Source organism: Rhinoraja longicauda, chromosome 30 (assembly GCF_053455715.1).
Source record: "Rhinoraja longicauda isolate Sanriku21f chromosome 30, sRhiLon1.1, whole genome shotgun sequence".
NCBI lineage: Eukaryota > Metazoa > Chordata > Chondrichthyes > Rajiformes > Arhynchobatidae > Rhinoraja > Rhinoraja longicauda.
Window position 1 is genome coordinate 5578434 of NC_135982.1, and position 13415 is coordinate 5591848.

A 13415-nucleotide genomic window follows, 5' to 3' on the forward strand; every position below is an offset into this window, starting at 1 on the left:
CAGCTACCGATCCAGCTCGCCTGTGGATGCCATGAATGAATCTGACCCCAGTTGGAGCTCTGGGAGTATACCATAGAAACATAGAAAATAGGTGCAGAAGTAGGCTATTCGGCCCTTTGAGCCAGTACCGCCATTCAATATGATCATGGCTGATCAGCCAAAATCAGTACCCCATTCCTGCTTTTTCCCCATATCCCTTGATTCCATTAGCCCTAAGAGGTAAATCTAACTCTCTCTTGAAAACATCCAGTGAATTGGCCTCCACTGCCTTCTGTGGCAGAGAATTCCACAGATTCACAACTCTCTGGGTGAAAAAGTTTTTCCCCATCTCAGTCCTAAATGGCCTCCCACTTATTTTTAAACTGTGACCACTGGTTCTGGACTCCCCCAACATGGGGAACATTTTTCCTGCATCTAGCCTATCCAGTGCCTCATGAATTTTATTTGTTTCTGTAAGATCCCCTCTCCTCTTTCTAAATTCCAGTGAATATCAGCCCATATCCCACCCCAAACGCTTGCTATGCAAGAAACCCTTAGGGTGGCACGGTGGCGCGGTGGTGGAGCTGCTGCCTTACAGCGCCAGAGAGCCAGGTTCGATCCTGACTACAGGTGATGTCTGCACAGAGTTTGTACGTTCTCCCTGTGACCATGCTGATTTTCTCCGGGTGATCCCACACTCCAAAGTCGCACAGGATTGCAGGTTAATTGGCTGTGGTAAAATTGTAAATCGTCCCTAGTGTGTGTTGGATAGAACTAGTGAACAGGGTGATTGCTGATTTTGCCCGTCTGAACTGATCCCGTATGCCTGCACTGCATGGATATCTTTCTGGGTCTTGCCCACAGAAGTGCCTGTCTAAATGCCTCTTAAACAGGGTGATTGTATTGTATCAGTCTCCATCACCTCCTGGTACTGGGTCTAAAGACTGAGCTGCCAGAGGAGGTAGTTGAGGCAGGGGATACTATAATAACATTTAAAAGATATTTGGATCGCTACATGGAAAGGAAAGGTTTCAAGGGATATGGGCCAAATGCAGGTTGGTTGGCCTAGCTGAGGCATCTTGGCCTAGCATGGACGTGTTGGGCCGAAGAGCCTGTTTCCGTGCTGTATGACTCTATGACCTCCTCTGGCAGTGAAAACCTTCCCCCTCAAGTACCCTTTAAAAACCCTGCCTCGCAAATTAAACCTGGGCCTTCCTGTTTTTGTTACCCCCTGCTAAGAGGGAAAGGATTCTGACCTGTTACCATGTTATGTACCCCTCAGCTTGCTTTACTCCAGGGGACAGCGAAGCTCTCCCCAGAACTAAAGCCCTCTACTCTGGCCAATCTGCCCCACACTCTCCAGCACCACCAATTCTTTCCTTAGTGGCCCACAATGCTCCTTGTGTGGCAAAACCAGTGCTTTGTAAAATTGCAACATAACGTCCCAATTCTTATATTCTATCCGCGACCCACGAGAGCAAGCACCATGATTTGAGGCAAGGGATCTGTTTTCTTCAGAGTAGGGAGTGCGTTTCCCGTCCGCTCGAGCACTCAAGCAGATGGAGTAGCTGGGAAATCTTTCTTTAGCTCTTTAGTTTAGTTTAGCTTAGTTTAGAGATACGACGCGGAAACAGGCCCTTCGGCCCACCTGACCAGCGATCACCCCGCGCATTAACACTATCCTACACACACTAGAGACAATTTACACTTGTACCAAGCCAATTGGCCTACAAACCTGTAGGTCTTTGGAGTGTGGGAGGAAACTGAAGATCTCGGAGAAAACCCACGCAGGGAGAACGTACAAACTAGGATCCTGGATCTCTGGCGCTGCAAGCACTGTAAGGCAGCAACTCTACCGCTGCGCCACCGTGCCGGCCCCTCTGCTTATTGAACAAGTCCATTCAACTATCCAAGTATCTTTTTAAATCTTAATAGTACCTGTTTCAACTACCTCATTCTGCTAATTGAACAAATCACTTCCATAGAGTCATAGAATCATTGAGTCTTACAGCATAGAAACAGGCCCTTCAGCCCAACTTGTCCACATTGCCCGTCCTGTCCCATCTACACTAGTCCCACCTGCCTGCGTTTGGCCCATATTCAAGTAAACCTATCCTATCCGCGTATTTACCTAAATGTTTCTTAAACGTTGCGATAGTCCCAGCCTCAACTACCTCCTCCGGCAGCTCGTTCCATACACCCGCCATCCTTTGTGTGAAAAAAATATTTTTTCCAAATTTGTATTTTTGCTCCTTGTCACATCGCTGAGCTTGCTGTCAGGTTATCCTGCACTAACTGACCATCGGATGTGCAAAGCAAAAAGTCTGATTAACCTAATTTTAACTTTCTCACACAGCCGGCTTTCCAAAGGGGAGCCATTGGTGGACGACTCAGTTGGGTATGTACTTTACTGTCTTTACCTATTTCACCCGCAAGCCCTTCAGCTTTAACTGCAATTGTTTAAGGAATTGAGTCCTTCAAAGTGTTCCTGACCTTTCTCAACAGCGGTCCATTACAGTAATTGCATTTTACGATTGTGGCAATTCAGCTTAAGAAAAATTATTGTAATGAGTTTAACTCTTCAACTAATCACTGTCCTTTTCAGCTTTAAAAAACGTACAAGGGTATCTCTTTTTCGGCTAGTATTTTTGAAAATGCGAGCTTGTTTAATGCGTAGATCCAAGAGAGAGATAGATATTTGGACATTACATCTTCCATGTTGACATTGAGTTAGGAATTTACCCTTCATCTTCCCGGATATATCGACAGTTCCTTTTTAGTTGTCAGCTCACATACTTGATTTATAATTTCTAAAGAAACTACATTACTAAGTCTGCAATCTGTTTCGATGTGAAATAATTATTACTGTGACTAAACGAGAGATGCTTTGCTTCATCGGAACAGCATAAAACCTTGGAATTAAGTTAAAAGCATCAACGGACGGCTTTCTGTCCAAAATGTTCTCCCATTTTGTTTTAGTTTTAGAGATACAGCGCGGAAACAGCCCCTTCGACCCACCGAGGCTGCACCGACCAGCGATCCTCGCACACTAACACTACCCTAAACACACTAGGGACAATTTTACATCTATACCAATGTAGCCAATGAACCTACAAACCTGTTCATCTTTGGAGCGTGGGAGGAAACCGACACGGTAGCGCAGCGGTAGAGTTGCTGCTTTACAGCGAATGCAGCGCCGGAGACTCAGGTTCGATCCTGACTACGGGTGCTGCACTGTAAGGAGTTTGTACGTTCTCCCCGTGACCTGCGTGGGTTTACTCCGAGATCTTCGGTTTCCTCCCACACTCCAAAGACGTACAGGTATGTAGGTTAATTGGCTGGGTAAATGTAAAAAAAAAAAAATTGTCCCTAGTGGGTGCAGGATAGTGTTAATGTACGGGGATCACTGGGCGGCACGGACTTGGAGGGCCGAAAAGGCCTGTTTCCGGCTGTATGTATATGATATGATATGATATGATCTTGGAGAAAACCCACGTGGGTCGCAGGGAGAACGTGCAAACTCTAATGCAGACAGCACCCGTAGTCAGGATCGAACCCGGGCCTCTGGCACTGTAAAGCAGTTGCTCTACTGCTGCGCCACCGTGCCGACCTTCATCCCATCTGCATCCCATGCTCCTTTTCAGTTGGCTTTCCAACCTTGCAGCTGTCAGTTTGCGAGGATGTGCAATTGGACTGTTTAAGACAAGCAAGTCTTTACTGCAGAGTAGCGATAATGCAGTCGTCAATGTCCTGGGCTTTTAATAAAGCAACTCAGCTGTATCCTCAGGGATGGTCAACTGGGCCAGGCAGAGGGTCCTGGGCAAATGCTACAAGGATGGCACAGTGGCGCAGCGGGTAGAGCCAATGCTTCATACCCCCCCCAGATACCCAGGCTCAATCTGACCTCAAGCCTGTGTGGAGTATGCATGTTCTCCCTGTGACCATATGGGGCTCTGTGGGATGTTCCGGTTTCCACCCACATCCCAAATAATGCAAATTATAACATTACAATTGCATATATGATCCAATTGACATTATATATGTCTTTATATATATATATAATTGACATATATATATAATTGACATAACACACAATGCTGGAGTAACCCAACGGGTCAAGCAGCATTCTGGAGATATAGGATGGGTGGTGTTTTGGGTCGGGACCCTTCTTCAGACAGTTTGACAGGTTACATGGAAACATACAAAATAAGTGCAGGAGGAGGCCATTTGCAGGAGCACCGCCATTCATTGTGATCATGGCTGATCGTCCACAATCAGTAACTCGTGCCTGCCTTCTCCCCATACCCCTTGATTCCGCTAGCCCCTAGAGCTCGATCTGACTCTAGGTTCATCGGCTGCTGGGAATTGCCCCTGGTCTGTGGGTGAATGGTAGAATTTGAGAGGAGCTGGTGAGAATGTGGGGCACGTTTTTAATGTCAGCAGAGTTTGGAAGACTTATACCAGTTTGCTTCTTTCCCCACAGAAGGTTGCCGACTACCAATGTGACTGCAGTAAATCGGTGAGTGTCCCACGGGTCTGGCCATTGACCAGAAGGCAGTGGGTGGGGGAGGGGAATGTGGGGGCTATTCATTCTATAAACTAAGACACTTAATGCACACCCACCCTCTCTTGGGGAGAAAAAACAACTAAGAGGGCATGTAGGTGGAGAGGTCGCTTTTGAGAGAAATGTGATATTGGGGCTATTGGAATTGAGATATTCCACTGGAATAGAGTTAATCGTTTTTAGAATAGAAAGGGCTTGCAATGTTCTTGCACTTTCCATACACCTGGCACAATCTCCAGCAGGAATTTCTTGGCAAATCTGTGGAATTCATTGCCGCAGACGGCAGTGGAGGTCAAATCTTTGGTTATTTTTAAAGCAGAATTGATAGGTTCTTGATTAGTACAGGTGTCAAAGGTTATGGGGAGAAGGCAGGAGAACGGAGTTGAGAGGGAAAGATAGATCAGCCATGACTCAATGGCGGAGTAGACTCGATGAGTCGAATGGCCAAATTCTGCTCCTTTGACTTATGAACCTATAAACCTATCAACGGTACTTTGTAGCCACAAGTGACTGCAGATGAAAGAAATTGAAAATTAAAACATAAAATACTTACAGGGGTAAGTGGATTAGCATATGATGAGCGTTTGGCAACACAGAAACTTACACTCTATGCCTCTCATTATTTTGTTTGTGGAAAGGATGTTTCCACTGGTGGGAGAGTCTAGGACCAGAGGTCATAGCCTCAGAATTAAAGGGAGCTCTTTTAGAAAGGAGGTGAGGAGGAACTTCTTTAGTCAGATGATAGTTCATGGCCACAGAGGATAGTGGAGGCCAAGTCTGTGGATATTTTTAAGGCTGAGATACACCAATTCTTGACTAGAACGGGTGTCAAGGGTAAGGGGGAGAAGGCAGGAAAATGGGATTAGGAGGCAGAGATCAGCCATGATTGAATGGCGGAGTAGATTCGATGGGCCAAATGGCCTAATTCTACTCCTATAACTTGTGAACATGAAAATACTAGGAATGCTCATCAGATCAGTCAGCATCTATAGAGAGAGAAGCAGTGTTCATGTTAACAGGTTAACAGTAAATAGATCAATGTCCCTCAATCAGAACGTTGCTTAGGTTTTGGTTTATTTTGCCGTGTGGACCAAGATAAAATGAAAACTGTTTAGCGGGCTCTCCAGGCAAGTCATCGCATAGATGAGTACAATCACTCCATCTAGGAGGGCGATGGGTAATGCAAAAGAGAAACGATACAGTGCAGAATATAGTGTTGTAGCTGCAGAGGCAATAGAGAAACAATAAAACTGCAGGGAGTGCAACAGGGTAGGTCGGAAGATCGTGAATTCATCATCAGCATATCCCCTTCAAGAGTCTGATAATTTGCTGCCAAAGTAGAGGTGCAAGGTATCTGTGGTGTTGTGTGAGAGATGTATACGTACCAGAGATGTATATGAACTAAATATGATGCCTATGTGCCAGGGCGGCATGGTGGTGCAGCTGGTAGAGCCACTACCTCACAGCGCCAGAGACCCAGTTTTGATCCTAACCTTGGGTGCTGTCTGTGCGGAGTTTGCATGTTCTCCCTGTGACTGCATGGGTCTCCTCCGGGTGCTCCGGTCTCCTCACACATCCCAAAGACGTGCGGGATTGCAGATTAATTGGCCTCTATAGATTGCCCCTAGTGTGCAGGGAGTGGATGAGAAAGTGGGATAACAATAGGGTTGCTTTCTGATTAACTGATTGAATTATTAATTTTGAAAAAAGCGTTTAATCATGAATTAATAATTCATCACTTTGCCCCAATTAAAATGATTAATTTTCAAAAATCAAAATATCTGTGATTTTCAAATGAAAACACATTTATTTCACAAACTTAAACCTACTTCAGACCGTCATTAGGTAAGATCTCAAAAAAACATAAGGTATTAACGGTCTCTTCAACCAATAATGTGTGCAATTTCATGACAGAGGCCCACAGCACTAGAATCCTAGTCATAGAGTGTGGAAACAGGCCCTTCAGCCCACCTTGCCCACATCGACTAACCTGTCCCGTCTACACTCGTCCCACCTGCCTGCGTTTGGTCCATAGCTCTCCAAACCTGTCCTGCCCATGTACCTGAAGATAGACACAAAAAGCTGGAGTAACTCAGCAGGACAGGCAGCATCTCTGGAGAGAAGGAATGGGTGAAGAAGGGGTCTGCATGGAGAATGCACGTTCTCAATATCTGAAGAAGGGTCTCCACCTGAAACGTCACCCATTCTTTCTCTCCAGAGATGCTGCCTGTCCCGCTGAGTTATTCCAGCTTTTTGTGTCTATCTTCGGTTTAAACCAGCGTCTGCAGTTCCTTCCAACACCATCCATGTACCTGTCTAATTGTTTCTTAAACATTGCGATAGTCCCTGCCTTAGCTACCTCCTCTGGCAGCTCGTTCCGCACACCTACCACCCTTTTTGTGTGGAAAAAGTTACCCCTCAGATTCCTATTAAACTTTCCCCTTTCTCCTTAACCCTATGTCCTCTGGTTCTCGATTCCCCTACTCTGGGCAAGAGTGTGCGTCTACCTGATCTATTCCTGTCATGATTTTATGCACCTCTATAAAATCTCCCCTCATCCTCCTGCGCTCCAAGGAATAGAGTCCGAGCCTGCTCAACCTCTCCCTATAGCTCAGCCCCGCGTGTCCCATACGTCTTTCAGATACAACTGAGCTGGGAGGAATTGTCACGTGTGCTCTGTGCACTTTTTCAAGTGTGCTTGGGCGTTTTGACGTGCTTTCTAGGGCAGCCATTTCTCGCTTCAATATCTTCAAAAGGCTTGCGGTTTTGAATATGACTGCATTGGCTTCGGTACTTGACGTTCTCTCTCTCTCTCTCTCTCTCTCTCTGGAGAGATTGGCATTGAGCGCTTCTGATTTACTTTGCTTCGCAGTGGGCTCAGCTCGATTATTATCATCTTCACCATTTTCATCAAATAATTCATCGTCTTTGTTTGAGAAGAGCCACTTGTTTTGGCAAGATCCTTTGTGGGTGGGAACGCAAGTCGGGAGTTCCAGGCAGGGTCATAATCCATCGGATCATCCAAGTACCTGAGGGGTCCTGCAATGCCTGGGTTTCCACTCTGCCCAATCCCGATGCAAACAGCTTCATACAGTTTTTTGCCATTATCACCAGTTTGCTGCTCCAGATGGCTCTGCATTAAACCAAATATTTTGTCAGCTTTGACTAAGTTGCAATTGCTTCGTCCCGGGGCGAGGACACTCATTGCAATCAAATCTAAACTTTCAGCTAATTCGGGTGCCATCTGCAACTCAATTTCAGGCCGGAAAAGATGGCTGGATGAAAGATCACTAAGCAATGTTGGCATGACATCGCTCAGTTCCAAAAGCCGCCTCAGCACAGCCAGCCTTGAATTCCAACGTGTTTTGCAGTCAAGGATCAATCCCATCTCTAATCCTTTTTCATGTTTGACTAGATTATACAGTATGTTATTTCTCACTTGCGGTGCTTTGAGGAAAAACGTAGAATTCTTTGGATTTTTCAAATCATTTCGGCAATGTTGTCGACAAGTTGAACCTCAGCATCCACGGATTGATCTTCAACCCACTCACCAATGGAGTCATCGTCTTCATCCTCATCATCGGACTGCTCAATCTTCTCTCCATAGATCTTGTCCTCTTCATACTCATCTTCATCGCCATCAGCAGACAGGATACGCAGCAGCTTGTACAACACATCAACCACGCTAAGTGAATGCCTTACAAATGACACAATGGCTGGAAATTGTCTGATTTTTGACCAAGCTTCTTCATGGCATTGACTCCATCAGTGATCATCCCAACCACATGTTTCTTCAAATTACTGTCAAAAGTTTCAAGTTTATCAATGATCAGTTTTAGTCCTATTTCGGCAAGCATTGAACTATTGATTTGCATCATCCCGAGGCCAAAGAGCTTGTCCGTGTGGTGTGAACTGAGACACATGTAGCATTGGTTTCTCTTTGAGGGCCACTTGTCTAAAGTGAGTGAAAAGCGGTCCCCAGATTCCAAAGATAGACACAAAGTGCTGGAGTAACTCAGCGGGCCAGGCAGCATCTCTGGAGAGGAGGAATGGGTCAGGGCCGTCTTAACGCATGGGCCTGATGGGCACTTGCCCGGGGCCCCACGAGCATAGAGGCCCCATGCTGATCTGTGTATGTTAAGTGACTTGCAATAAATAAATACTACTTTAAAAATGTAAGTTCAATAAGTGCTTTTTGCAACATTTTCGGTCACTAAGTGCTTCTCACAGCGATCTGTAAGTGCTTTTCGCAACAATGTAGCACCCTAAGTCCATCGCTAAGTGCTTTTCGGTAAGTGCTTTTCGCCGGCACGACAGGGGGGGGGCTGGTAGGGAAAGGGGGGTGGGGGAGAGTAATGGTAGGGGCCCCAGTACACTGCTTTGCCCGGGGGCCCATAATGATGTAAAAACGGCTCTGGAATGGGTGACGTTTCGGGTCGAGACCCTGCTTCAGGCCGACAGTCAGGGGAGAGGGAGACGAGAGATAGTCTTTCCTTCAATTCCTGCTTCATTTCTTCCCGGATCTTTGTTCCAAACTTCATGACCATATCACAAATTCCCTGTCTCCGCCTTGGGATTTCCAGACCTCGTGCTATCCACCTATTTTTGATGTTGACACTTTTGGCCAAAGTTACAAATGGTATTCTGTCTAAACCTGTCAAAACCTGTCAAACGTGCAATTACAAATTCGGGTGTTTCTGTTGATTTGTTCTTGAAATGCAAAAGAATTGTGTCCTGATTAGTGCAGGATGGAATGCCAACTGACTTGTTTGAAGGTATGTCTGTGTTTCACATGATAGTTGAATGACGATGGGGATGGCTGATATTTTAAAGTTGTTTCGCACGGCTTGTAATTCACTAAAGTCCTATCGATCTTGTTCACAAGAAAGTTGCGCCAAATGTCCGCCTTCGTTATTCGACATTTTGCCGTTCGAAAATTTCTGAACGCATTTCACTGGTTGATCACATTTACGTTTTGCTTAGCTTTACTGGATAAACTGGCTGAAAAGTTACCAAACATTTATTTACAAAGCATGGAATTCTCTTGTACCATCCTATTCTAGTACTACCTTTAGAGAAGAGAGAGTTTAGGGCCTGAAATATTATCACTTTAATCAATTAATCAATTAATTAATCATGATTGATCATTGGTGATTAATCATTAATCATTTTTTCAAAAACTGATTGGTCAGCGCAGCCTTAGATAACATGGAACTAGTGTGAATGGGCAATCGATGGTCGGCACAGAATTGGTGGGCCGAAGGGCCACTTTCCATGCTGCATCTCTAAACAAAATTAAACTTGTGAATGAGTGATCGATAGTCGGCATGAATTCAGTGGGCTGAAGGGCCTGTCGCCATGCTGTATCTTTCAATCAATCAATAAATGCACAAGGTGTTAGCAGAAATGCACCAGAACATAAACGCTAACAGATGTACCAGAGACTTTAAGTACTAGTTTAGTTTAGTTTAGTTTGGTTTAGAGATATAGCATGGAAACAGGCCCTTTGGCCCACCGAGTCCCATGCTGACCCATTCACCCACTTTCTCCTCCATCCCCTGCATACGGGGGCCAATACACAAGAGGGCCAATTAACACACATACCTGTACGCCTTTTGGATGTGAGAGGAAACCGGAGCACCCGGAGGAAACCAATGCAGCCATGGGGAAATCGTACAAACTCCGCACAGACAGCACCCGAGGTCAGGATCGAACCGGGTCTGTGAGGCAGCAGCTTTACCAGGTGCGCCACTGTGCTGCCCCTTACTGATGCTTATGTGCTAGAGATACACCAAAGTTGGCCAAGCGACATATATACAGAGGTCCATGTGCAGTAGACACATGTGTATTAAATGCAAAGGCTCCAGGTATGTGCAAGGTGAAGATATGCTAGGCGCATGCAGACAGGTGCAGGGAGTGTACGAGCTCTAGTTTGAGAGTTTTGGAAGGATTACTTGTTGTAGGTGTATCCAAACATGTGAAACCCTTTAGTTCCCACTTAATGGTGGTTCTGCAAAATGGTTCTGACTTGGCCGAGGAGAAGTTTGTGTTTAGTTTATTGTCACGTGTGCCGAGGTACAGTGAAAAGCATTTGTTGCATGCCAACCAGTCAGCTGACAGACAATACATGATTACGATTGAGCCATTTACAGTGCATAGATCCATGATAAAGGGAGTAACGTGGATAAGGTTAAGCACAAGATAAAGTCCAGTAAAGTCTGAGAATTACCAGAGGGTTAGAATTTGATGTCATTTGTTTTGATAATCTTCCTGTTGTGAATCTATAATTAATGTGAAGTTTCAATACTGGAACATTAAAAGACCCAGAAACTGTCACAGAGACCGAGGCGAGCAGACAAGGCATGAAATGACTCATATATGTTCTGGCAGCTTGTATATTTACTTTCAAAAGCAAAACTAATTCAAATTTAATCTTCTATTTACTTTGTCTTTGCAAAAACTAGGAATGGATTGTCTTCAGACAAGACAGGTGCTCTGCCCGATGATATAAATATTTACCAGAAGTACATTGCCAGGTGTGTAAATTTTACTTTATTTTACATAGAGAAAGATAAACCGTAATTTTACATAAACTGTAATGATATATTCTTAATGTTTTAATGTTTTATGCTTATTCTTAATTGTTTACTGTATGTTCCTGTTGTTACTTGCGAGCGGAACACCAAGGCACATTCCTTGTATGTGTACATACTTGGCCAATAAACTTATTCATTCATTCATTCATTCATTCAAAAGCATCTTGTTAACAACTCTGAACCTGAGCTTGTATTGTTTGGTGTTCACTGCATTTCAAAGCCACTGGGTAATATGCAAGTGGTGCACTGATGGACGTGTCATGTAAAGAGGTGGGATGGAGGACTTGGTGACGCAGGGTGTTTGACCACTGTTTAGTTTTAGTTTAGAGATACAGTGCCTTTGGCCCACTGAGTCCACACCGACCAGCGATCCCCACAAGCTAACATTATCCTACACACACTAGGAACAATTTTTACCGAAACCAATTAACCTACGGTCTGATGAAGGGTCTTGACCCGAAACGTCACCCATTCCTTCTATCCAGAGATGCTGCCTGGCCCGCTGAGTTACTCCAACCTTTTGTGTCTATCTTCGGTACCAGCATCTGCAGTTCTTTCCTACACAACCTACAAACCTGTATGTCTTTCGAGAGTGGGAGGAACCTGGAGATCCTGGAGAAAACCTCCGCAGGTCACGGGGAGAACGTACAAACTCCATACAGACAGCACCCAAGGTCAGGTTCAAACCCAGGTCCCTTCTGCTGTAAGGCACCAACTCTTCCACTGTGCCACCGTGCCCACTAACGCACGTCAGAACTCCTACATAGAGGGATATGATTGTTGTGTTAGGCAAGTCCAAAATTGTCCTCAAACCTTCTGATGTTTCCAGTAGTGGGGGAGTCTAGAACTAAAAGGATTCTAAAAAGGATTCTTTTATCCTCAGAATAAAAGGACGTACCTTCAGAATGAAGATGAGGAACAATTTCTTTAGCCAGAGGGTGGTGAACTTATGCAATTCATTGCCACAGACAGCTGTGGCGGCCAAGTCTTTGTGTATTTTTAAAGGGGAGATTGATAGGTTCTATCAGAATTATAAGACACAAAGATAGACACAAAGTGCTGGAATAACTTAGCGGGTCAGCATCTCTGGAGGAAAAGGATGGGTGACGTTTCGGGGGAAGAGGGGTCCCGACCCGAAACGTCACCCAACCTTTTTCTCCAGAGATGCTGCCTGACCCGCTGAGTTACTCCGGCATTTTGTGTCTATCTTTGGTATAAACCAGCATCTGCAGTTCTTTTTTTCTACTCCTTGGTAGGTTCTTGATTTGTAAGAGCATCACAGTTTATGGGAAGAAGACAGGAGAATGGGGGTTAAGAAGGAAAAATAGATCAACCATGATTGGTTGATGGTGGAGTAGACTCGATGGGCTGAATGGACTAATTCTGCTCTGATGTCTTATGGTCTTATGATCTTCTAATCCCTCAATTAGTAAGCATTTGGTGGTTCGAAAATAGAGGTACAATGGAGGGTACTTGCCAAAAGCCAGGATGTCATAGAGATACAGAGAGGAGACAGCATGGAAACAAGCCCTTCACCCCACGTAGTCTATGCTGACCTGCAACCACCCACAATTCATCAAACACACCTTATCCCATAATCAACCATCTATTGACATAATTCCTACAGCAATGCTATTTTCATTCTCCCCCCACCTTCTCATCATCTCCTGCCTGATTCCACCACTCATGTAGACACCAGGGACAATTTACAATGGCCAACCAACCTACCAACCCACTCGTCTTTGGGTTGTGAGAAGAAACCGGAGGACTCAGAGGAAAACCCTCGCACGCGGTCACAGGGAAACGTGCAAACTCCATACAGACAGCACCCGAGGTCAGGATTCTGTGAGTCGTATAAGTCGGGAGCAGGAGCAAGTCACGTGAAGTCCTCTCTGCATCTCACTAAAACCATGGTTGATCATCAGCTTCAGCTTGACGTTCCTATCTGCTTCCGAAGTCCCTCAATCCTTCCTCAGACAATCCGAGATGATTTCCCCCGCAGTCTGGAGCACCCGGGTCGAAGAGGAAAAGGGTTGTTTCCCTACGCCCATGGATTGTACAAACCGCGGCAATGATGCGATTCCATATCAGATGCGCCTGCTGTATTTATTTCAGGGTTAGGACCTTGCAGAGGGAGTAATGTGCTCTTGATGCAAATTTAACTAAATATTTGCAGTAAACAGATACTGCAAAAAAATTCCAGGAGCTGATGCTATTTAGGACAATGATTTAATTAAGGAATTTCTAACAAGGTCGCTCTTGCATCTGCTAAGCCC

At 45.1% G+C, this 13415-nt stretch overlaps 1 protein-coding gene across 1 annotated transcript in view; it reads left to right on the forward strand.

Moving 5' to 3' along the window:
- casz1 (castor zinc finger 1) overlaps positions 1-13415 on the forward strand; it is a 112576-nt gene that overhangs the window by 16957 nt on the left and 82204 nt on the right. The window contains exon 4 of the mRNA XM_078425025.1: positions 11008-11079. Within this exon, the coding sequence (XP_078281151.1) occupies positions 11008-11079 (72 nt within the window). The remainder of the gene's footprint in view (positions 1-11007; positions 11080-13415) is intronic.